General features: G+C 46.8%; 1 protein-coding gene across 1 annotated transcript; it reads left to right on the forward strand.

The window, feature by feature from the left end:
• The first annotated feature begins 3675 nt into the window (after positions 1 to 3675).
• NAT10 (N-acetyltransferase 10) lies at positions 3676 to 20473 on the forward strand. The gene is made up of 28 exons (XM_059848454.1): positions 3676 to 3869; positions 5389 to 5480; positions 5844 to 6015; positions 6307 to 6429; positions 6756 to 6817; positions 7057 to 7171; positions 8504 to 8611; positions 9159 to 9292; positions 9667 to 9760; positions 10120 to 10218; positions 11205 to 11341; positions 11445 to 11569; positions 11871 to 12021; positions 12408 to 12504; positions 13373 to 13489; positions 13586 to 13687; positions 13793 to 13867; positions 14328 to 14444; positions 14617 to 14750; positions 15202 to 15250; positions 15685 to 15778; positions 15875 to 15985; positions 16306 to 16478; positions 16575 to 16694; positions 17279 to 17377; positions 17750 to 17823; positions 18930 to 19013; positions 20047 to 20473. The coding sequence occupies exons 1-28, from the start codon at positions 3762 to 3764 to the stop codon at positions 20138 to 20140; spliced, it is 3060 nt and encodes a 1019-aa protein (XP_059704437.1). The 5' UTR covers positions 3676 to 3761; the 3' UTR covers positions 20141 to 20473.
• Positions 20474 to 26159: the final 5686 nt, after the last annotated feature.

Raw genomic sequence — 26159 nt, forward strand, 5'->3', positions numbered from 1 at the left:
AAGCACTCCTAGGTATGTTTCTTTTGGAAAAGGTCCTGTTTAGAGCAAAGACTGTTGCCAGAAGTTTATGTTGAAGCAAAGCTGTGGCAGTTTGGGGCTGGCTCTGGTGCTCAGCCTCTTCTGGATGCAGGGATGAGCTGTTTGTTCCATGGGCAGCTGGGGTGTGATCCTGTGGTGGAAGGAGGGTGTGGGTCAGGGCTGGGTCTGAGCCTGTTCAAAACCAAACTTCTCCCTTCAGCCTCTTGCTTCCTCTTGACTGCAATTCAAGGGTTTCTGAGCAAGTGATTTTTAAATCCCTGAAGTATTTCAGATCTTTGTATTGTTACTGTCTTTGGGAAACTTGAATCCTTCCTAGACATTCTCCTTATTGAAAGCTGACCCAGAAATTATGAGCTGTTGTCTTGTACCTGAGGCCAGCCTGCTCTTGAATTTTACTCCTGTGTTTCTGCTGTGTACAGGCTGTTTTCTAAGTACGGTTCATCAGTGCAGCTTAGGGATTTTGCTGTGGAGAGGGTTCTAAACTGTCACTTAACCCCTCTTTCCTAACCCAGATCCTGTCTTGTATGCAGCAGTCGCTGAATCATCAGGCAGAGTAGTTGGAAGAGGATTGTTGCCTTTTGTTACTTAACGAGGCAGTGTATCCTGCTGGGACTTAACTCTCAGAGAACCTCATGTCCTTAAAAATGTGTCTTCTCAAAATGTCCCACCAACCTTAAGTTTTTAGGAAGATTGGTTGTGTTCCAGGTCTTTGGAGAAAGGATCGAGCTTCCCTTTCTCCCACATGGCATTTGAGTACAGAGAGGTTACTGAAGAGGCTCTAACTGCAGATAAATACTGCAAAGATGATAAATTATACTGAAAAAGTTCTTAAAATTTATATAATTAAGGACAAATAGGGCAAAATCTTTGTGGTCCAGCAGAACCAGTTGGTTGGAAGAATCTTGATATTCCCCTCACCCTGCTCATGAGGCTGCAGTCACATCCTGGGAAATCCAGACATCCCTCTTGTTCATGTGAAACTGTTCTTGGGTGAAGTTTATTGCAAAGTATTGGCATGGATGCTTGAGCTGGAGCTGAGGTTTGACACTGTGTGAAGGAGGCTGGTTTAGTTCCTAAAATCTAGGCACCTGTTTCTCCAGTTTTCCATCTGCACTGAGCATGGATGGGACTAAAAGGTTTCCCTTCACTTGAGCTGGCAGCAGTGAACTTGCTGGGATGTGGTGGGAAGGTGCCGGTGGGAAGGTGCCTCACTGATGGACCAGAACATCTGGAGAGCAAGGAGGAAATGAGCCCAAACAACAAAACTCTCCTGTTGAACTTGGAGGACAACTTCGTTATTTAAATCTGACCTTAAATATATTTGTGATTATTGTCTGGAGTTTGCTGGAAGCTCCCTTCTAATGGTGTTTTTCCTGAAATGACAGAATTTGTTAAAGTGCATCTGAGCCCGCCATTGGTCTCACACTGATCTTGGCTGTCGTGGAGGCAGTGACCTAACTTCAGGGAAGGAACTTTTGACTTGACAAAAATAACGGATCTTTGAGAACATTCCCTTCTTTTTGCCAGCACACTCTCAGTCCTGGAGAGGGCCAATTGGTTAAACTGCAACATTTTCCTGTTGGCCAATACATTTTTGCAGAGGGAGGGGGGTGGGGAAGGCCCTTCAGATGTGTATTTTTGGTGTGATGTGGAGAGTGTGATGAGAAACTTCCTTTTCTAGACTGTTCATCTAAGGGCAGAGGTGCTATTCTATGAACCACTTTCAGAGGCTTTTTGAATAGAATGGTATTAAAATTTGTGGCTCTCTGGATCCAGCCTTAAGGGAGGGAAGGAAATCTGTTTTCCAAAGTCCACTTCCTAAAGGCCACTTAGACTAGCATGTAGGAGATCTACATTAGGTAAACTAGAGCCTAACTTAGCATTTGGTTCTGAATTTAACTTTTTTTTGCTCTTGCTGCAGTTTTATTAAAAGCAAGATTCTCTTTCCTTCTCTTTTTAATACTCCTAGAAACTGGCTCGGTTCCAGCCCTGCTGGCCCATTTCTACCCAAGGGACGATCAAGAGAACACCTGGAATTTTGGTCTCAAGCTAAATTTTAGGAAATATCCATTAGACTTTTATGAAATGAAAATGTACTTTCTCTTTTGAAGCTCTTGGATTTTAGAATGAATTTTAGTAATGCTTCTAGCACATAAAATAAGTGTGGAGAATTTTTAGTTTGTTGTCAGGTTTAAATTTTCTGATGGCCTTAAACATACCTGTATATATGTCTTTGCAGTTCTTTAACTCAGCGTTGGAAACAAATTGGTCCATGGCTTATGTAAACACTTGACAAATAAATCTATTTAAATGTTTTATGTCCTTCCCTTTTAAGCAAATATTTAATACCTAAAGGGATTGTCTTGCTACACTTCTGTTGCATTGGTGGTTTTGTCTCAGTGACTGGGTTTAACTGGGTTCACCTAAAAGAAAATTGTTCTACAGCCTTTATGAATATGAATTCAGTATTTTATCATATTTTTGTTATATTTTGAAATGACCCCAAATACATCCAGTGGTATTAAACACATTTTTCCTACGCTGTCACCTGGTTTTAAATACTTCATTGTTCGAATGTTCAAGTTAAAAAAAAAAAAAAGCAGTATTAAAAGCTAAGAATAAATCTATCTATGCAAATAGCTGGGCTCAACTCTGATATTGAAAGGTTAGAAGAGCTTGAGAATAAAATTTCATGTTTCTGAAACTTCACTGGAATTTCAGCTCAGGTTGATAAATCATTTTCTTGTTGCTACTCCACAGCTGTGCAGCATGGGATTTTCTAGGGAAAACTTTGCAACAGCTCTGGTGGATTTATTAAGAAGCAGAGTTAAATGTCAGCAGCTCCCTCCTCTTCCTGAAGAGCAGGATTCCTGATATTGATATTCCCTGGGGGTGGCTGAGTGTCCTGCAACAATGAATCCTAAAGATTTGTTCTTTCCTGGATGTGTTCTGTTTGCTCTCTGCACTCTTGTTTCCTTGGGAAAACTGCCCCCAAATGCCCTTATATACATACACACACACACACACACACACACACACACATATATATATATACACACACACACACACATATATATACACGCACATATATATATATATATATATATATATATACACACATATACATACATACATACATACATATACATATTTGGTTTTGTAATCTGTCCCCCAGGAGCAAAGGCCACCCAGACTCAGAGCTGGCAGGTGTGGAAATGGAACTATCTTCATAAAATAAAAAAAATTAAATTCATAAAAACTGCTCTTTGTGCCCACACACCTGGAGGCGTCATAGGCAGGATTTGTTTAGCATAAATCGTTAAAAAAAAAAATGAAGGGAAGGGAAGCGAAGCGAAGCTGTGAGCAGTAGGGGACTGCTGAGGGTCTCGCAGGGATTTTGGGAGCCGGCTGAGCACAGGAGTCCTTTCCCATGTGGAAAGCTACTTTCAATGACTCTGCTTGAGAGCTCGACACACAGAACAGTGTGTATCTGTGTTTTTATGCTCGGTTTGACAGAAATGTGTATTTAGAAACACACCTGCGGACGCGCCGCGCAGGCGGCCGGCGCGGGCAGCCCCGGGGTCCTCCCACGCCGCGCGGCGCTCGCGCCCCGCCTCACGCGGCTCCCACGTGGTGCAGCGGGAGCGGGACCGGGGAGGAGCGCCGGGGAGAGCGCCGGGAGAGAGCCGGGAGCTGCGGGGAGAGCGCCGGGAGCCGCAACTATGCAGCGCCGCAAGGTGGACAACCGCATCCGCGTCCTCATCGAGAACGGCGTGGCGGAGCGGCAGCGGAGCCTGTTCGTGGTGGTGGGCGACCGCGGGAAGGACCAGGTACCGCCATGCCGGACCCGCCAGGGCCTGCCGCAGCTCCTCAGGCCCTGCTCCGCTCTGCCGCCAGCGGGAATTAAACCCTCCCAGCGCCAGGCAGAGCAGTGGGGCCTGAGGGGAGGGAACTCGCAGGGACAGGGTTGGAAATGGTGTGTGAGACCTCCCTGATACATCTCCCGTCTGGGAAGCTCATGAACGTCCAGTGAAGCTCAGGACAGGCTGCAGTTTGTGGGTTTGGTTTGGTTTTGTTTTTTAACTGCGGCAAGGATGTTAAACTTTCTGGCCAGCTGGAGGTTTTCCCCCTCGGTTCTGCCCTGTGATGGTTTCTCTCTCGGAGTGGGCTTTGAGTTGTCTCGCAGATGAACCTGCTCGGTGAAGTTGTGTGGAGGAAGTTCAGTGCTAAACTCGTTTTTCTTCAGGGACTCTGGCCTTGTGTTTTTCGAGGGGGGAGGGGAAGAACAGCTCGGCAAACCCACGGTGGTTTAGGACAAGCCCATTCGCAAAATCACAGAATTGTTCAGGGTGGGAAGCCCTCCCAGATCGCTGAATTCAGCAAGGCCAAAGCAGCCACTAACCCACGTTCCCAAGTGCCACATCTGCCTAGCTTTTTAATCCCTGCAGGGACGGGGACTTGACAGCCCACTCAGGGCAAAAATTCAACCTAAACTTCCCCTGGCACAGCCTGAGGCCATTTTCTCCTCTCTTGTCCCTTGTTCCTGGGAGCAGAGCCCGACCTGTCTACCCCTTCCTGTCAGGGATCTGTGGAGAGCAATAAGGTCTCCCTTGAGCCCTCTCTTCTCCAGGCAGAGCCCCTTTCCCAGCTCCCTCAGCCACTCCTGGTGCTCCAGCCTCTTCCCCAGTTCCATTCCCTTCCCTGGACATGCTCCAGCTCCTCAGTGTCTTTCTTGCAGTGAGGGACCCAAAACTGAGCCCAGGGTTTTCCCTCCCCTGTGCTGAGCAGAGGGGAGCAATCCCTGCCCTGCTCCTGCTGCTGTTCTGTTCTGACTGCTGTGTAACTGACAAGTCATTTATCTCCAGTCTGTGAGCAAATACCATGAACCTATTATTAAAAAAAAAAAAAAACAAAACAAGAAACCACCAAAAACCAACAGCAACAACAACAACAAAAAAAACACCAAAAAATTGGAAAAGAATGAGTTATTCGGGTGGCAGTAGAGGAATGTTGGCATTGCTTACTGATGGGTTCTGGCATCTCCCAGCTCTGGTTGTGTTCACTGAAGCCCTGTGTGGAAAATCCATATGAGTGGGTTATCCATAAGAGACAAAACTGTTTAGCCTGGAATTATCAGTGCTGGTTCTGGCAGAGGAGGGAGCTAAGGACACAGGAAGTAAAACCTAGTGTCCTGCAGCCCTGAAGCAGGCACAGGCACAGCTTTGCATCCTGCCAAGGGATCCCTCTGTTCTCCACGGTGGAAATGCAGCTGTAAAATCAAGTTTAGAAGAACACTTTGCTTTGTGGTGTTCCCTGAGAGCTGTTTTTGAGTGCTCTGTGCCCTGGCAGGTCGTCATCCTCCACCACATGCTGTCCAAGGCCACAGTGAAGGCCAGGCCCTCTGTCCTCTGGTGCTACAAGAAGGAGCTGGGCTTCAGCAGGTGAGAGAGCCCCAGGTCCTGCTGCTCCCTGGGGAGCCAGGGCTGGAGGCTGAGGCGAGGGGTGGGAGGGGAAGCCAGGGCTGTTCCTGGAGCAGCTGGGGGAAATCTGCTCTTCCAGGAGTGAAATCTGGCTTCCATAACAGAGTTGGCACCAGCAGAAAGTACCTCTGGGTTTTCTCCTGTAGCTGACTCTGCTTCCCTGGCCAAACTCCCCTCACCTTTTTAACCTCAAAACTTGGGTTCCTCAGCTGTTTCACTTCAGTCATATTTAGGACTGAGCTCTGACTTCCAGGCTCAGCCTGAGCACGCTTTCCTCAAACTCTTTCCCAAGTAAACTCCTGTATGGTTTTTTTTCCCCTCCAGTCACAGGAAGAAGAGGATGAGGCAGCTCCAGAAGAAGATTAAGAGTGGAACTCTGAACATCAAGGATGATGATCCCTTTGAGCTGTTCATAGCAGCCACAAACATCCGCTACTGCTACTACAACGAGACCCATAAGATCCTTGGGAACACCTTTGGAATGTGTGTCCTTCAGGTCAGGAGGTCCTTGGCTCCCTAAAGGGCTCTACAATAATCACTTGAAATGTTGCAGGAATGGGGTTTGTTGCTTCTGTCACTTCAGTTTTGATGGCCTTGCTTATCCCTCACGAGTGGTGTGAGGGTGAGGTGGCCTTGTTGGTAGGAGTTGGAACAGGGCATTGCTTAGTGCAAATTTCAGTGGGAATTAAACTTTGAGAATAAAGGTTTTAGGCTTTCTGTGCCTTTCAGTAGGAGCCAGATGCACTGCTGGACTCTGGGCAACTCTGAAATTCTTTTTACTGCCCAGGATTTTGAAGCCTTGACTCCAAACCTGTTGGCCAGAACTGTGGAGACAGTGGAAGGTGGTGGAATTGTGGTGATTCTGCTGAGATCTGTGAACTCCCTGAAGCAGCTCTATACAATGACCATGGTATGTGCAGCTCAGTAGGTCTGTTCTCTACCAGCAGCTGCATTGAAGTGATGCTGGGTGGGTATTTATAGATTCTATTATGGGCTGTTATCTTCCTTCCATCATCTTTCCTGCTCCTTTATTCAGGAGTGGGAGGAGATGGGATTGGATTTATTCCACTCAGGTATTTCTGAAATGCTGCAAATGTGGGTCTTTCACCACAAAGTCAGGATCCTGTCTGGGATGTGCTGTTGGAAGTGGAGAGACAAGAGTGGGAAAGAAGGGGTCACAATCCTGTAAATGTCACTGTCATATTTTCTTTCTGTTTTCTTCCCTTTTTCCTTCAGGACGTTCACTCCCGATACAGGACCGAGGCCCACCAGGATGTGGTGGGGAGGTTCAATGAGAGGTGAGTGGCTCAGAGTGCAGAGGAGATGGGCTGGCAGCCCAGGGAAAGCCCCAGGAACAGCACTGGCTGTTCCTGATGGGAAAACATCCCACAGGTCTGCATTGGAACAGGCCTTTTTCTGGAAGCTGGACTGCAGCTCAGCTGTGGGGAGCTGTGAATTGTCTGTGTTTAGAAGAGAGTCAGCTGAACCATCAGGGAGTGCTGCTGGTGTTTTTGCTGAGTTTTCTCTGCCTGCCCAGGTTCATTCTGTCCCTGGCCTCATGCAAGACCTGCCTGGTGATCGATGACCAGCTGAACATCCTGCCCATCTCCAGCCATGCTGCCAACATCACTCCTGTGCCCCCCCAGTCCCAGGTAAGTGAGTGATCCCAGCCCTTTGCCCTGACACAAATCCCTCTGAGTTGGCCACAGGGTGTTAAAGATTTAAAAACAGGGAAATTTTTTTTATTTCCCCCTGATTTATATCAAAGGATGGCATTGCAGAGATGAAGCAGAATGTTCTGCAAAAATTATATGGGTGAAGCTTGGGGAGCTGGTTTTTCTATATTCTGCTTTTTTATTTTTTTTTTTTTTTAATTTTCTGTCCTATCACTTTTTGTGCTTGCCCATATTTATTAATTTTCCTGTACTGCTGTTCAGCCCAGTGAGGTGGAGCTTGATTGTGGTTGCATGGAGGGATTTCAAACTGATGGACAGAGGGGACAAGACCAGTAAAAATACTTTTTTGGCAGTTGGAGGGTGGGAGAGCACTTTGGAAATAAGTATATTGCAGGCTCAGGACACAGCTGGAAGCTGTGGCAGTTGTTTCAATTTCTGAGTCACATTCCAGGACGAATTCCCTGAGGATAATCCAGACATATATTTGCACTGTTAGAAGTGCATCCTTGCATCACTTCTAGTTGTAGATTGCAGTAAAGTGGAACCATTTTTAAACAGAAATCTTGAAGGATTTAAGCTGTGCTGTGTAGCCTAAGAAATAACCAACTCAGGTTCTGTCAGAGATGGTAAAAACATTTTAATAGGGTACTGATTTAAAAATAAATAAATAAAACAACCTCCTTTTATCATTAGGACAACACTGACAGCAGCACAAATGCTTATCTGTTGGCTGGAGAGGCTGGTGCCTTTGGAATTTTAAGTGACAACCAGGAAAATCAGCCTTCATTCCCTTCAATCAGCCTTCAAACCAGTCTAAAACTGGTTTTTGTGTTTGTGTCCAAGTTTATTGTTTGACTCTGAAAGTCTTGATATTATTTTGGTATTGGTGCTGCAGTAGTTCTTCTCCCTGCATGAACACTGCATGTGAGAGGTGTAAAAAAAGATCATGAATGTCCAAAGACTAAAAAATTAATTCAGTTATTCAGAACACTTCTTTAATCTGTTTTTCCTGTCAATGCCATTCTGTAATTTCTATGTACTGCAAAATCTTTCCCTTTTTTCCTTCCAAGCCTGGGGAAGTCTGGAGTGGAGAACCTCTTTATGACCATTCTTCTGAAGATGCCTGGAAGTTTAAGTGTTAAATATATGTCTGTCCATCTAAATTCTCATGGTTTTGGGGAATACATTCTTCTTGTGGCAACTTTTCCTTCCAGATCCCTTTCTCTGCCTGCCCAGAGGTGTCAGAAGACACCACAAAGGTAGGATTGTGCTGAAATGTCCTTGGCTCATCCTGTTGTGTCCCTGCAGGAGGAGAGCCTGGGGCCCCAGGACTTGGAGCTGAGGGAGCTGAAGGAGAGCCTGCAGGACACACAGCCTGTGGGAGTGCTGGTGGATGGCTGCAAAACCCTGGATCAGGTTGGTGTGGTACCTCAGGTTTAGCTTTTATATTTTTCAGATTCTTTACTGCTTTAGTGTGTAGTTCTGAGCTCCATAGTAGGGGATGATAAGCTCTCATCACTGAGCAGGGAGACAAAACAAGGTAGGTAGACAAAGGATAAATTATCCAAATTTCAGGCCCAAGATCAAAAACAATGGCAGAATGAAGAGAGAAAAACAAGAAGGATGGGACTTCATGGGCAAAAGCTGTATTGGACAATTAACTCCAATATGCAAATGGGCCAGAACTTATAAAAGTGAGAGACCTTGTGACTGGTTGTGCATTTTGTGACCATTTTGGTTCATCTTGAGTGCAACCCTGGCTGGGCTCTTGTGCTGCCCAAGGTGGATCCATTGAGGCCTTTTAATAAATCCCTACTTTATTCTTTAACTCCTTCTTGCCTCTGTTCTAGGTCAGCCTTCACAAGGCATCAGGTGTTCTGGCCAGAGCTGAGCTTCTCTGGGTGGGGCAGGTCCCAGGGTGAGAGAAACTCAAACTGTTTTCTGGGGGTTTTCTAATCCTCAGGCAAAAGCAGTTCTAAAATTCATTGAAGCCATTTCTGAGAAGACCCTGAGGAGCACTGTGGCATTAACAGCAGCCAGGGGTCGAGGGAAGTCTGCTGCTTTGGGGCTGGCCATTGCTGGAGCAGTAGCTTTTGGGTGAGTAATCCCCACCTCCAATCACACAGGCCTTATCTGCATCCCTGAGTTAAAAAAAAACCAAAAACAACAAAACACAACCAAGATAACAGGATTGGAATATATTTGTAATTTCCAATCTTAAATCCCTCATTTTTAATCTTGTATCTTTTGATACAAGAATATATCTTGACAAGATTGTATCTTTTGGTCAAATTTTTCTTAAAACTCAAAATAATCATGCATAAATCAATATTAGTGTCCATAGGAATCTGCTGTGTTTTGGTTATTAGATAAAGTCAACCTTTCCTATTAAAAACCCATCCTGTTTAGTACTTATGTGGTAAAATTTGTTAGAAAAATCGTTCAGCTCTTGTTTTGTTTTTTCTCTGCAGTTACTCCAATATCTTTGTCACATCTCCCAGCCCTGACAACCTTCACACTCTCTTTGAGTTCATATTTAAAGGCTTTGATGCCCTGCAGTATCAGGTGAGGGGAGCAGACTATTTTACAATATTTTCAAAGCATTCCTGCTTAGGAAGTTTTACACCTCATCTGTGCTTTTGGCTACATATGTTTGCTACCAGCCTTTTTTACCATGTTCTGCAAGAAAAGGAATCATGGTAGAGTTGTGTTTGTTTCTTTGTTCTTAAGCAGGGTAAACCAGTTTCTTTGTGAAGCAGATTTTAACATCAGTAAATAATTTCCCAGTTCTCAGGCCTTTGAAACTTTTATAAGAAATTTTGATTAGAATGTGAAATAACAGTGTCTGAGCCTATTTTGATGATGGTAAATTATCTTTTTCTTAGATCTTGCCTTTTTATATTGTTTAAAAATGTTATTTTCAGGAGCACCTGGACTATGAGATTGTTCAGTCCTTAAATCCAGAGTTCAACAAGGCAGTGGTCAGAGTGAATGTGTTCAAGGAGCACAGGCAGACCATCCAGGTAATTGGCATTCTTACCTTTCCAGGTTTGTTCCTGGCTGTAGTCTTTGCCAGTGTTGAAGTTGTTTTGATTTTAGGCATGTTTATTCTGTGTGATGTGGAGCTGCCCTGGTGGGTTTTGCTGTAAGGCAGATCTTCAGGAAGTGACTTCCTCAAAATACCTTCTCTCTTTCAGAGAATAACGTGTAGATTACAAAGCTCCCTTGTGGGTTTCTTCCAAAACAAAAGCAAAGGAAGGGGAAAGGAGTGATGTTTTAAGTTTTAGCTTTCATATTTTTCAGATTCTGTGCTGCTTTAGTGTGTAACTCTGAGCTTCATAGTAAGTGTTAGTAAGGTCTCTTCACAGGATAGGCAGACAAAGCAATTCCTTTTCCAGTTTGAGAACCAAGGACAGCTGTTACAGCCTCAGGCCCAAAAAGCATAAACAATGGTGAATTGAAGAGAGAAAAACAAAGAGGATGGAACTTCATAACCTAAAGCTATAATTGGACAATTGGCTCCAAGATGCTAATGGACCAGAACTTATGAAAGTGAGAGACCTCATGATCAGCTGTCCATTTTGTGACCATTTTGGTTCATCTTGGGTGTAGCCCTGTCTGGGCTCTTGTGCTGCCCGAGGTGGATCCATTGAGGCCTTTTAATAAATCCCTGCTTTATTCTTTAACTCCTTCTTGCTTCTGTTCTAGGTCAGCCTTCACAAGGCATCAGGAGCAGTGCAGGAAGAGGTTTTAGAGATTAGATTTCCTTTATTTTTCTCACCTCTGCAGATGAATTCCTGTGGAGTTGTGCTAAACAAGATGTGTGAGCCAGTCCTTGTTAGGGCAACATAAACCCTCTCCTGACTTTCTGCTTTTTCACATCTCAGTCACTGGCTTGGTGTTTGAGGAGAACAGGGACAGCAAAGAGCTTTCCAGGGCCCCAGCTTTGTGAACTCTGGTGTTTCCCTGCTGGCAGCTGCTGGCAGTGACAGTGTCTCCTCCTTTGCAGTACATCCACCCTGCTGATTCTGTGAAGCTGGGCCAGGCCGAGCTCGTGGTGATCGACGAAGCTGCTGCCATTCCTCTGCCCCTGGTGAAGAACCTGCTGGGCCCTTACCTGGTGTTCATGGCTTCCACCATTAATGGGTAAGGCTGGAGCAGCCACTCCATGCTGGGCCTTCCCAGAGCCCTGGCTGGCTGCCTGGTTCCTGTGGGGCCTGGCTCAGGCTCCCTGTGTCCTGGTTCCCAGGTACGAGGGCACTGGGCGGTCGCTGTCCCTGAAACTCATCCAGCAGCTCCGCCAGCAGAGCGCCCAGAGCCAGGTGACCCTGACAGCAGAGAACAAATCCACAGCCACTGCCAAGCTCACCTCAGGTACAGCACCTCTGGCCTGTGTGTCCCACACAACCTGTGCATGTCTTGGGGCTGCTGTGACCCTCATCCATGGCTGTCCCACCCATCCATATGCTTTGCAGCTGTGGGAAGGGGCTTGTGTGGGGAAATGACAGAACTCTGCTGGTTTTCCCTCACAAGTTTCAGATGAAAGCCTTTTAAGAGGAGAAGAATCAGCATCTGACAGTTTTCTAATCTGGGAGCCCTTCAGAGCACTGGGATCCTGTGGGATGCTTGTCTGGCTGTGGCTTCCAGCACTGAGCGTCCTTTGCAACCCCTGCAGCTCGCACGTTGCACGAGGTGTCCCTGCACGAGTCCATCAGGTACGCCCCTGGGGACCCAGTGGAGAAGTGGCTGAATGATCTCCTGTGCCTGGACTGCCTCAACATCACCAGGATCATCTCTGGCTGCCCTTTGCCAGACACCTGTGACCTGTATCCTTGCTGAAAGGTTTTCAGCCTGCCTGATGGCTGAGATAAGCTCAGCACATAGTCTTTTCCCCAAGACCTCGCTCCTGGAGTTAGGCTCTCATGGCTCTGGTGGTGGGTGCTGCCAGAACATCACCAAACCCCAGTTTTGCTGCAGAGACAACCTCAAGGAGGCGTTGCATGAGGGGAAGCCCTTGTTGGAGTTACAAAAGGTTTATCTTTACAGGTGAAGGGTGTGAAAGCTGCAAACACACCCAACATAATTTATTCTTGTAGATTAAAGTGGAGTCTAAGAAGAGAAGCCAGCTTGTGGCCCAGATATTGAAAATAAACCAACAGGAAGCTTTTTCCTGGTTCCAAAGGAAATTTTTTTCCTTAATCCCTGTGTTTAGATACTATGTAAATAGAGACACACTCTTTTGTTACCACAGAGCATCAGAAGTTTTCTTGCAGAGGCTGATGGCCCTCTATGTGGCTTCACACTACAAGGTAGGGCTTGGGCTTCTTCCATCCAGTTTCATTCCCAGTTTCAGTGTGGAATTTTCTGGGGACAGAAGTGACAGCTTGATTGACATTTCTCAACAGCTTCTGTTGCTTCTTGTTGTGTACAGAGCTGTGTTCTCCTTTCTCTGAGACCTCTGCCTCAGTCCTGGCTCTACACACTGGATTTCTAGATAGTCTGGAATATTTTTGCCTTGAGAAAATGTGGAGACTAAATTTCTAAATAAGCCTCCAAGCTTGTCAGAATTTTTTCAGTGCTGAACCTCATTTGCAGTTCTCTGTACCATGGTCTGGTGGCCTCAAGTTCATCAGGAGCAGCACCATTATGAGACTGAAAAGAGGAATAGTTCATCTCAAGGTTTTAAGACCAGGGTTGATCTGTAAATGTGAGTGGGGAAGTCCAGAAGTGCTGAGCTATTGAGTTCTAAAAATCTGAGGCTTAAAAAAAAATAGGATTTGGTACTTAGGAGGTAAGGAGCTGTAGAAAAATAGGAAGTTCAGGTTCATACATATTAGAGCATAAGGTTTCCCTTGAGGAGAACAGATGCTGTCTGGGGATGTGACAGCCATGAGCTGGCCTGGGAGCTCCTCCATCCCTCAGCATTGTATGAGTTCCAAATTTCTTAATAGCCCTAAATTTGGAAAATAGAGGGATTCTTTAGAAATCAGCTGGATTTTGAAGCTCTCCTCATGGAATAACCATTTGGGTAACACTCTCAGCCACATTTGGGGCATTTTTGGGGTTGTCCTGTGCAAGGCCAGGAATTGGACTCAATCCTGATGGGTCCCTTCCAGCTCAGGGTATTCTGTGATTCTCTGGACAGTTTTTGATCTTTCTGATGTCTTCACCCTCCAGAACTCCCCCAATGACCTCCAGATGCTCTCTGATGCCCCTGCCCATCATCTCTTTTGCCTTTTGCCTCCTGTTCCACCCACCCAGAATTCGTTACCAGAAGTTCTGGCTGTTGTTCAGGTAAGAAAATGACTCAAGTGTCAGTTTTGATCCTGGTCTAGTTGAGCAGGAGGAAGCATTTTGTGTGTGTTCATGGTTTTATGTCTTTCCTGGCAGGTGTGCATGGAGGGAGAGATCTCCCGCCAGTCCATCATGAACAGCCTCTCCAGGGGAAAGAAAGCCTCTGGTGATCTTATTCCCTGGACCATTTCAGAGCAGGTGGGTGATTTGGCTGTGCACTGGCACCCAGAGTGTATTTCATGTATTTCTTGTCTCCAGAGTGCCCAGCTGTGTCCTTTAAATGGGCTCTTTGTCCTTGTGCAGTTCCAGGATCCGGATTTTGGGGGCCTCTCCGGCGGGCGCGTGGTTCGCATCGCGGTTCACCCGGATTACCAGGGGGTAAATAAAGTACCTGGGACCAGCTGTGGTGGGGCCAGGGAGATGGCTCTGCAGGCAGAGCTCAGAACAGGGCAAACATTGCACCTCCTCCAGTTCTTAGCATTTTATGCTCAGGGCACCAGACCAGTGCTCCCTGGGCAGCACAGGAGCCACCATACACAATCCAGGGATATTTGCTGTGACATTACTAAGTGTTTGGCATTTTCTGAGTTGCCAGAGTTAAGCCCCAGGAATTACTACACAGCCCTGATACTATGTAGCCCTACCAGGGCTGATGCTGATTTCTTCTGTACTGTCCTTCTCCCTGGAGCTGCCACATGGCCAAAAAGAAGCATTTTTGCAGTGACTGAGTGATGTCTGCACTGCTGATTGTTAATGGGTTTAAGGGGACAACGTTGTTGCCCTATATTAAAAATCAGAGACCTCATTTTGCTTACAGTGTTTTGTGGCTTCTTCACAGATGGGCTATGGCAGCAGAGCTCTGACTTTGCTGCAGATGTACTATGAAGGCAAATTCCCATGTTTGGAAGAAGAAACAGTTCAAAAGCCAAAAGAAATCACAACTGTGAGCAGTGAGGTATGGTTATTGTTTTTTTTATTTTCTTTCATGGTAAGCTGCATAATTTCCCCTGTAAGTCTCCACTCTGTAGGGAGGAAATACTCAGCTTTGATTTTCATAGAGAAGAAGAGCTTTAATTTGCAGCTTTCTGTGGGGATTGCTGCTAACCCATTCCCACTTTCTTTTCCAGACTGTTGGTTTATTAGAAGAGGTTGTGACACCCCGGAAAGATTTGCCTCCTTTGCTGCTCAAACTGAGTGAGAGACAAGCTGAGCACCTGGATTATCTTGGGGTGTCTTATGGCCTGACACCCAGATTGCTGAAGTAGGATATGACTCTATTTCCCAGTTACATCTTGCCCTTCTTAAACAGATAATGAGCTTTACTTGCCCAGTTTTTCCAGGGTGTAGAAGTAAGAACAGCCTGTGGTAGGTAGGGAGCGGTTAAATTCTCATCCCTGTGACATGCAGAAACGTGAGGTGCTGCTGACTTCAGAGCTGGTGTTTTTTTTCCTGACTGATGTAAATGCCTTCCACAGCACCTTGAAAGTTTGTGCATTTTTTGACATTGCAGTCATAATTTTTCATCCCCTGAGCTGGACCCTCAGTCAGGTGGATGCTGTTCCTGCTTTCTGACAGAAAGCTCATTTGCTCTGATTGTTGGAGTGTTGCTTGCTCTTCACCAGCTGTCCTTGTACAGCAGATAAATTGCATTTAACCACAATTTATCACTTATTTAGCTCCATAATTCTCAGTGTGTTCCCTCTATTTCCCAGGTTTTGGAAGCGAGCTGGATTTGTGCCAGTTTATCTGAGGCAGACCCCTGTAAGTACCACACTGTTCCTGAGTGAAAATCCAGCTCTGCTGAAATCCCTGGGCTTGCATTCCAGTAGATTCTGTGAGAAGGGGTTTGGGGCAGGAAGGTTTGCTGAGGCTGCTTTTAAGGCTTGGTTTATGTTCATTTTTGTTCTTTGGGCCTGTAGTTAAGAGTTTTAGGGTTGTGAGTGTGGGCCTTCAAGTAGTTTGCACATAAAAATTTAGAGCTGTTGAGGGCTGTTAATGTGGTTATTGGTAAAATAGCTGAGATTTAACAAAATCTAGAAGTTCCATTAAGTGGAGGTGGTCAGTAGCAGTTGATGCATTTGTTGTTGTTGATTTAGAAGATATTTCCCTTCCTCAGCTGAGCATAGAGTGCAAAAGGTTCATGGGGGTGATGGGAAATCCACCACAGAATCACAGAGTTGTATCTTATTTGTCAGAATGACCTGACAGGGGAGCATTCCTGCATCATGCTGAAGATGCTCAATGAAGAGGACTCTGAGCAGGAACCTTGGCTCACTGCCTTCTGGAAAGGTAACGCTGATCCTGCTGACTCTGCAAGGACTCTCTGGGCTGTTTATTATTCTAGAGGTCCATTAGGCTAATTTATTTTGTTCTCTTGCCCTGTAGATTTTAGGAGGCGCTTTCTTTCCCTGCTTTCCTACCAGTTCAGCACCTTCTCTCCCTCCTTGGCACTGAATATTCTACAGAACAAAAATATCAAACAGCAGCCCCAAGCACGTGAGTACCCTGACTGGGACAGCTGTAAGTGCATGGCAGCGCATGGCTGGAGCCTGGCACCTCAATTTGCTGTTTTCTCAAGATGTTTAACAGGAGAATCCTCTGAGGAGAACTTGGTACCTGTGGGGTTTTAGTGTCTATGCTGGCTAGAGGGTTTTCCTGCTGCAGCAAGGGAACAAACCTCTTTTTACAGCAAAACCAATCTGAATTGTTAAAGGCAAAGGAAAAATACAAAATACCTGAATACACGCTAAACACTGAGGTCCTGGGTGCTCTGAAGAACATTGCCAACCTTGCTGTGTTTCTCTGCTCCCCACCAGCCCTCAGCCGTGCTGAGCTGGAGTCAGCCTTCATCCCGTATGACCTGAAGAGGCTGGAGATGTACTCCCGCAACATGGTGGACTACCACCTCATCATGGACATGGTTCCCACCATTGCCAGGATGTTCTTCCTCAGCCAGATGGGAGACATCTCCCTCTCTGCTGCACAGTCGGTGTGTGTGGGCGGGGTGGAGCAAGGATTTGGGGAGTGAGGTGGGGGATGTGTGTCTGTCTTTGCTCCATGGCTGAAATCCCTGTCTCTTCCTCAGGCCCTTTTCCTTGGGATTGGCCTGCAGCACAAATCTCTGGACCAGCTGGAAAAGGAGCTGGAACTGCCCAGCAGTCAACTGATGGGGCTCTTCAACAGGATCATCCGCAAAGTAGTGCAGGTGGGAGCAGAGGACAAACCTTGGTCATGTAGGACCATAATTCCAAAATTATCAGAAAATATGACACTGAGAGCTGGGTCAGAGCTGGGCATCCTTACCACATCCCCAGTTACTGACCATAAACTTCTTGGCAAGGTGGGGAAAATCCCAGCTGGAAAATGCGTGGCAGTGATTTAAATGCCCATGGCAGGGGGTTTGGAACTGGATGATCTTTAAGGTCCCTTCCAACCCAAACCACTTAATGATTCTGTGTAGTGATTTCCCAGATAAGAGTACTTATCTCATGGTTTTCCATGCTGAAGTGCCCTGACCAGAATGGCCAGACAATCCTTTTTGCCTGAGCTATTGCTCAGAACACTGGTGGCATCTCAGCTTTCCTTGGAATAAAATAAAATTATTTTCCAGTGTTATCTAGAGGTAGACTTGAAATCCAGTAAAATATTGGAACTGGTTCCTGGTTTTCTTTCTCTCTAAGGTTTAGGATAGCAAAGCTCCTGAAGTTTGGATTTAGGAGTTCATTGTAGAGGTGATAAATGGTGTTTCAAAAACCAAGTCTTACATGTGCTGACTTGTTTCATTTTCAGCTGTTCAACACAGTCCAGGAAAAAGCTGTGGAGGAGCAGATGGCAGCAACTAAGGATGTTGTGATGGAGCCAACGCTGAAATCTTTAAATGATGATTTGGTAATTACAAACTTTATTCCTGGTTCATATGTAAACAGTTCAGGGGAGTTCACCTGAGGGCAAAACATTAAATTTGCTTGGATAGAAAGGGTTCCACACCACATCTGGCACTGTAAGGGAGTTAAAACCTGACAGGTTTGCATTATGTGCAGCCGGAGTTGTGTTTTAAGCTGCAGTATAGGGTTTTCACAGAAAATTACAAGTTTGTGTGTACAAATAACATAAAAATGCAATTGGATAAAAGAGAGAAGCTATTCAGGACCAGCTGGTATTTGTTTTAGAGGATGTATTTGTGGGAAAAGGCATTTTCCTCTCATTACAAAGTCAGTGTTGCCCTCAGGACCTAATGCATCTTGTGCTGTCCTGTTGCAGGAGGAGGCTGCAAAGGAATTCCAAGAAAAGCACAAGCAGGAGGTGATGAAGCTGAAGGAGATGGACCTTACACAGTAAGAATTCATCTGCATGGGTGTCAAATCCAGTTTTCCCCCTGGGTGGAATGCTGGGTCTTGCTGGGATTTGTGCACAAGGCTGTAGGTGCAGTAAACCATCAGTAAATGAGAACCAATGTGTATTGTGAGCAGTGGGTAAAGCATAAAAAACCCAATCAACACAAAAAGGGCAAGCAACCAGAGCTTTTACTTAAGAGTAAGCAGACCTCTGTCTTTTCTGGACCAACAGGAGTTACAGATGCCACTGATTCTCTTCCCTTTCCCCTCCCTCTTTTTGTCTTATAAACATTGTTCTCTGTGCTGATGTCCCAGGAAAGTTGTTGGGCTTGGCTCTAAATTGGTCTCTGGTAAATCTGGCAAAAGATTCTTTGACTCTTTGGTTGTCATGTTTGAAGAAAGGACAAGAATGGCTGTGATTTGAAGTGACTTGCAAGTCAGTCACAAAAAGAAAATAATACAACCAGAATGTTTTCAAATTAATTCCATTTTGTGGCATTGATAGTGCTACCTACCTTTTTGTCATTTTGAACCGTGTTTCTTTTTTTTTTTTTTTTTTTTTTTTTTCTTTAGCCAGAAGTAGATTTTTGTTCTCCATGAGGAGAGAGAGACAAAAATCTATTTTGAATACTTTTCAATGCAGGTTTTAGAAAACTTGTGGGGCTTTGTCCAACATTGTTCAGCTCTGTGGACAAAGCCTTATCTATTCCAAACCTCCAAGAACTTGAGATGGAGAGCAGTCACTCCATTTTGCTACACAATTACTTTGCCTCTTTAAATCTGGGTTTCATTTCCAGGGTGCTTGAACACCCAGACAAGGGCCACAGGACATGAGCTTATTTGAGTAGCAATTTTTGTCTTTATTTCTTTTTTTAAAAGCAAGCTGCAGCTCTTCACTTTTTCCCAGTCTGATTTAGGAAGGCTGTCCCTTGCCAGCTTTGCCAGCCTGACTTGGTGTGTTTCCTAAATCCAATTTGGTTAGGTGCTGGCACAGTGGCTTTGTTTGCAGAGTAGTGTGTGCCTGACAGTACAAACACCTTATTTTTTTTGTTGTTTTCTTCTGTGCTAAAAATTTGACCTGACTTTCCTTCCCCTTTCCCACTTAGGTACATTATCAGGGGGGATGATGAGGAGTGGAACGAGGTGCTGAGCAAGGCAGGACAGAACGCTTCCGTCATCAGCCTTAAAAGGTAAGAGAAGTTGAAATATTCCAGAGATTTCTCCTCTTCCTGCTGGCTTTGTTAAATGTTTTCCAAAAGAGTGAAGCCTAAGGGTTAAAAGTGAACTCAGTGTCCTGGCTAGAGCATCAGTCCTCAGTTTTCCTGGGGGAACTGGGATGGGAGCAGCTGTGAGCTCCACTACCCAGTGTTTCTGTGTTGCTCTAAGGACAGTCCTCTCTCCATTAACTTAATTCTAATTTTATTGCTGATGATCTGATCCTGAATCTCACACAGAAGCTGGGACTATTCCTCCCTTAGGTCACTCATTCCACCTGACTGCCCAGTTTGCTTTGGGATCTAACACTGAGTGGGAGCACCTGGAGGTGCCAGTGGAGAAAATGCAAATTCAGGAAAGAATTCTTTCAAAAGTGAGCTTGAGCCTGGAAAATGTCTGTATTTCTAAAATTCTATAATTCTCATCCATTTTCTTTCTTCTGCCATGCCCAGCATGTAATTTTCCCATATTTTTCCTTGGGGATTTATAGCTGAGACTTCCCTGCTCACTTATTTCTCCTTCCTGAAGTGCCTCACAGCTCAAGTAATCAAGTGATCTCTCTTCTACCCTTTCATGGTTTTTTCCACGAATGCTGGAGGCTGTAAGTTTCCAAAAGCCTTCCAGGAAGGAGAGAGAGAGTCTTAGCAGTTGGCTATGAGATAAAGATCAGAGCTTGGAATTCTGTTGTGTTGGCTTGAGTCAGAATCCAGTGCAGGGACAAAACTGAATGTTTAAAACAATCAGTAGTAGTTTCTCTTCTAGGTACTCTAAAATACAGATGCCTCATTTAGGACAGATAAAGTCTTGAAAAACAAAGACAAGAGCTAAAAATCAAGATCTTCTGGGTTAGAGACTCTCAAGACACTGTAAAATCTAAGTCAGGCTCTTGTTTGTGCTTTTTCTAGCACCAAGTTTAAATTTTCTCCCTCACTCCTATTTTACAACAAAAATTTCCCTGCTGGATGGCAATCCAGTGTATTTTTAACAGGTTTTGTTCCTGTTTTCCAGTGAGAAGAAAAGAAAACTAGAAACAGCACGAGGACCCAAGCAACAGAAAAAATTTAAGAAAACTAAAGATCTAAAGCAGAAGAGGAAGAAATGACTTAAAAGCCAATCAATGAACTTGAATTAACAAGTGCTGGGTCTGTACTTAAAAGGCTTTGTTCTCCTCTAAACCAAGAGACTTATTTTGGAGGGAAGAAAAATCCTTAGAGGCATTTTGAAGTGTTTGTATTGTGGGAAGAGCAGTGTTCAAGTGTTTGTGTGAAGATTTTTATATGAAGGGTGACTGCAGAATGTGAGTGAGGAACTGGAATGATGAATGTGCTTGAGCAGCTCCAGAATTCCCATTCCAAGAGGGCAGATCTGTAAACTTCCTGCATCTTAATGGTTCTGTGGTTCATTAAACAAGAGTTTGGACAACCAAGGACAGAAATGTTACTCTGCCTTAGCACTGCAACTCACCTTGATCTCTGCTTCTGGTGGTCCTTTGGAGCTTCAGGGGGCTTTTCTGTACTTTGTATTTGGGGCTGGCTGGTCCCTGCACACTCACTCTGTCTCCCTGCTGGCCTAGAGCTGCCCCGTGGCTGTGGTGGAGAGTTTTGTGTTCAGGTTGTCAGAAATCAGCACTATTGTACCAAAACCTGCTTGTGGGATCTCCTCTTTGACCCCAGGGGCCAGTTGAACAGCCAAGCACTGAATTCCCAGCAGCTTGGCAATAACTGTGCCAGTCTGGAGCTGGGACTGGCTGTGACTCTGGTTCTGCTGCCTCTCAGACTCCAGAGGCTTCAAACCCAGGCCAAAGCTTTGCCATAGAGTATCCCAATCCCAATCCTGAGAGCCCTAGTGCAGTGCCTTGATATCCTTCTGGCTTTTTGCTGTGGAGGTTTGGAACAGAGCCCTTCCTGCAGCTGAGGGCACAGCTGTGTTGAATTTACCTGCAGATCTCACAGCTCCTTTTCCTGGCAAATCCTGAGGTAAAGACAGCTTTTCTTCTCTAGGAGGCTGATTTTAATTAAACACAGCCTGTGCCTGCCTGTGGTTTGGAAGCCTCTGTGGTGTGCCACCACAGTTGGTGGCTGTGAAACATCCCTGAGCAGGGACATGTGCAGCTGCAGCCCTCAAAGAGGGGCTGGGATCACCCAGCAGCACTGCCAGGGCTGTGGTGGCCACTGGCTGCCCTGAACTGGCTCTAAAGGTCTTGGAAAAGGAGCAGAAATGGAAGGCAAGGAGTGTGAGGCTCTGGAGAGCTGTGCCCAGGAAGTGCACAGGAGAAAAGGTAAGTGTGAATTGTGCCTGGTTTTGCTGTTATTGTTAAAAATAATGGTGTGCACCCTGAGGTGGTCTGTCCTCTTGTTTGTTCTTAGAGCCTGTTTGGAGTGCTGGCAAGGATTTGGGAGGGGCCAAGTATCCTGGAGCTGTGAGGTTTTTCCCGTCAGAAATCCATGGTGGGGATGTTTTCCCTGGCTGTCCCAAGTGGAAGGAACAGCTTTGGAGATGTTGCAGCCACAGGCTGGGGATGCATCCCCTGAAAACCAGTTCAGGAATGTTCATCTGCCTCTGACCTGTGACTTCCAGGGACCCTCCTGGTATCCTGGATATTCCAGTGCTGCTTTTTAAAGAAGAAATTCCAAACACAGTAAGTCAGTCATTCAATCTGAGCTGTTCCAATGGTGGGGTGTGAGGGGGAGGAAGGAGGAGTTGGGGAGTGATAACTAAGATATTCCCAACTGGAATTGGGGCCATGCACTTCAGACACCTTTAAGTGGGCACTAAAGGGCTGATCCCAGTGCTCCAAGCCCTGTGGTGGAGGTGAGCAGGGGGCAACAGGAAAACTACCAAAAAAAATATAGGGGGCAGGGAATGATTTCAAATTCCTGGCCTTCCTTTTCTGACAGCAGTTTGTTATTTTGGGGCCCAAGCTGGAGTGTGTGATTGTTCCCAAGGGTCACACTTCCAGACTAGGATCTGATGGGGTTGTGACAGTAGAGCCATGGAAGGGGGTGAGTTGAAAGGGACCTTAAAGCTCATCCCACAGCCAGGGGCAGAGACATTTTCCGCTATCCAGGTTGCTCTAAGCCCTGTCCAATCTGGCCTGGGACACTTCCAGGGATGGGGCAGCCACAGCTGGGTAACAGGTAACAGGTACCAGTTGGTATGTCTGACTCCATTTCCCTTCCCAGCTGGCAGCAGATGAGTGGGAACACTGCACCAAAACCTGCTGGAATTCCAGCTTCCAGCTCCACATGGAGCACTACATCAGCTGTGAACACTCACCAGAACAATTTGCCATGGACCAAGGCAACCCTCAGGACTTGTCTTGCTCATTTCTCCCTGGAAAGAGACAGGGCATGAGCACCTTTACAGCTATTGGAGAAATCCTGGAAAGGGCAGGAAATCAGGGTGATTAGAAGAGTTTTGTGCTGTCACACAACTGTTCACCTGTGTTGCTTCATGGCCCAGTGCCAGCCATGGAGCTCTGCCCCATAGAAATTCCAAGGACTGGTGTGTTAAGAGGCATTAGCATAAAGGGAGCTGCACTGGCATAGGAATTACCTTATTGGTATTTCCATCCCAGCCTGGAATTCTAGATGACACAGAGATCAGCTCAGCTGTTTTGAGCAGGGTGCTGAGAACACCAAAGGTTGTGGGTTCAATCACTAGATGGGCCATACTTAGAGCTCAACTTAATGATCCCTGTGGGTCCCTTCTATCTCACAATAACCTGTGATCTGGAAACACAGATTAAACATTTCAACTAGAATTTTACAAACGGAGATTTTGCCATTGGAAAGTGCACAACATGGATTTCTGACAGGAAAAACCTCACAGCTCCAGGATACTTGGCTCCTCCCAAATCCAGGCCAGCACTCCAACAGGCTCTAAGGAACAAACAACAGGAAAGACCATCTCAGGGTGCACACCACGAGCTGGGCACCACATTCCTCGCTGGAACGGGACTGTTCGCACATCTCTGTGACAGTTGGGAGCATCGTTCCCTACTCCTCCACTCAGGAGAAAGAGACCTTAAACAACCAGTGTGCACTCCCAACAATCCAGGGAAAACCACCTCACTCAGGAAAGAAATGTAATGCCCAGCTTTGGACAAAACAAAATAACAGGACTGGAAACATTTCTAGGCATGGATCCTCTCAGCTCTGAAAATGCAGCTCCCAGGGTTCTTCCCATGGAAGCCCCGAACTTGCCCCTGACTGGGCTCAGGGAGAAAACCCCACCCATTTCACCAGCCTGGCACTGAGCAAATTCCATGCACACTCCAGGAAAGTGGCCATGGCAGGGCAAGGAAACAGGATGATCTATAAGGTTCCTTCCAACCAGACCATTCCAGGAGTTTAAGGCTACTTAAACTTGATTTGAGCCCCTTCTCAGCTCACAACTCCTTCTCAAGCCTCATCCTCTGGGCTGCCTTTCCCAGATCTTGCTGGGAAGGGAAGTAGAGCCTCCTCTCCTCAGACACACCCACTGCCAATTGCTGTGCCCTGCCCAAAACCACTGGGTGACATGAGGAGCTGATCCCTTGTCTTGGCTGTTTTCCATAATCCAGCATTCAGGGACTCCAGAGTTGGACAATCAGGATCAATCCCAGGTTCCAGGCACTGGCACAAAGCAGCTGCCGTGCTGGATGAGCCAATTTCAGAGGCTCCTCTCCCCTCAGCTGGGAATTCATTGCTGCAAAGGGCCCGGCAGTGATTGTGGATTTATCTGTTCCTATGGATTCATCCCCAACATTCACTGCCAAGTACTGCTGGAGCATCTTCCCACAGAAAAAAGCTGTGCCCACTCCAGAGGGTCCTCAGTGGGGTCCCTGCCCAGTTTCCCACGATGGATGGGAAGCTGCTACTGACAGGCTAGATCTCAGGAGAACTTCAGTAAATTGCTGAAAGCTTCTAAAAAAACAGGGACTTCTTTCCAAGTCTAAGGCAGCTCAAATCCTATTCCTAATAATGTGGTGCAAAAATGTGTCCGTGTGCAGGAATCTCCTTTTAACCTGATTTCAGGGAACAGCTGCCTGGGATTTTAGTTAAAATTTACATCAACTTGTGCCAAATCAGACAGAAAAAAAATACCCAGAAGCTCAAGGTTGACTAAGCATGAAGAAAAAAAACACGGGAGCTCATTCCTGCACAGCCCAGACCTGACACCTTGGCTCATATGGGAAATAGATGGGAAATGCAGAACCAAGTTCAGTCCTACCTTTAAGCAATCCCCAAGGAGTTGACAACGCTCCAATGAAACCCTGGCTCAGGACAAGGCTCTCCTGCTGTGCCACTGGTCCTGATGAGCACAGGTGCTCCAGTTGGGAGGGACAGTTCCTTGGGCGGCAACATCTCCTACCAGAACTTGTGCCTTCCCCAGCTTTGGTGGCCGCTGTCTCCATCCTCCCACACCTCCTCATCTTCTCCTCGCCAGGGCTGGCTTCCTCATCCTGCAGCGCAAACACAGGGACAGTCACCAGCCTGCTGGTGCCCAGCCTGGGCAGCAGGGACGGACTGGTGGCACCCTCTGGATGTCACCCTGTGCCTGGCACCATCCCTGCTCCGCGGCCCATCCCCGTTCCTGCCTTGGCAGCTCCTTTGAACGGGATGTGAAACCACAAACGTCTGCTCTGCTGGGGTTGGGGCAGCAGAGCCTCCCCCGAGGCCGTGGGCAAAGCTCCTGCTCCCACATCCTCTGCCTCCCACAGCCCTGCTGGGGCTGGGCAGAGCAAAGGAAATGCCTCAGCTCCTGCTGGAAATCTCCTCCTGTGCCCATAAACCCAGAGAAATTGTGGCTGCTGTCCCTGGACTGAACTCAGCACTTCCTGGGTTTTCCTGTGGCTGTACTCATATTGCTGTGGCTTAAACATTTTGAACACTGACCAGTCCCTGCCCAAATATCAAAACTAAGCATTTTCAGTCACATTCCATTTATTCTCCCTTTCTCACTGTTATTTTTGTGACATTCATTATTGCTGCAGCAATAGAAATAAACAGGAGTGGAAATTTGAGAAGCAAAGGACAAAAAATGGCTTTTGTGGCATATTTTTCTTGAGACATCAATTCTATTTTTGAAACAGGACTTCAATTTCAATGGGAGCAAGAAATAAATCCTCCACTTGGAGGGCCCATTGGTCTGACCCAGCTGAGCGGGTACAGAGACCTGGGGAGCTCCCAGAGTCTGGGGAATGAGGGTGGTGCAAGGACCAGCACAGGATCCGAGCCCACCACAGCTCACCCTGGAAGCTCCAGAGGAGCCAAATCCCTCGTAAGGCCATTACCCAGGGCATCCTCCTTCAGGGAAACTGGAGTGCTTTCAGATCCTGACACCTCTGCACAGCTAAGGAAAACTCAGAACTGTCCAAAGCTGTGTCATCCCAAACCGTATTCCCTCCTGAAAACCAGAAAACAATGGATGCACCTGGGGAGCACTGGGAAGGAAAGTGCGAACAGCTCTGATTTCACACATGGATTTTACAATCCATTTTATCTCGCCTGGGACTTTCCCCACCTTCACTACTGACTGCTTCATTTTCGCCTCAGAACACTCATTCTCTCCCTCGCACACTAACTCACATTTTACTCCAAAATGTTCCTTTTGCTCCCTGCAGAATCCGCCCCGGAGCGACGCCCCAGGCCCCGCTCGGCCGAGGCGGCTCCGGTGCCCGCACTCCCGGGCCGTCCCCGTTCCCTGCTCACCTCCGAGCCCGGCGCCGCCCCCGGTGCCCCGGCCCGGCCCCGCCGCTCCCCGGGCTCCACCATTGCCGCTCCCGGCTCCGCGCCTGCGCTCCGGGCACAGCACCCCCGGTTCCTGCCGGGAGCTGCCTCGGCCAAGGGCCCCGCGCAGTCGCACGGCCAGCCCCCGTCGTTGTCCCGACCCAGCTCCGTGTCCCGGTCCCGGAGCCGGCGCAGCCGCGGGAAGCACCTGGCGGGCTCGGAGCTGCAGTACCGGGTGTGTCCACAAGGCGGCAGCACAGAGTGTGCATTGGCCACCGCACATGCGCAGAGGTTTTAGGCTGCCAATAAATCCCAATTTCAGGTGCCAATAAATCCCAATTTCAGCCCAGATCCCGGATTTCGGGCGTTCCAGCGGGAGGAGGGAGAAAGAACTCCGCATACTCAGAG

The sequence above is a fragment of the Haemorhous mexicanus genome, chromosome 6, assembly GCF_027477595.1.
Source record: "Haemorhous mexicanus isolate bHaeMex1 chromosome 6, bHaeMex1.pri, whole genome shotgun sequence".
Lineage (NCBI taxonomy): Eukaryota > Metazoa > Chordata > Aves > Passeriformes > Fringillidae > Haemorhous > Haemorhous mexicanus.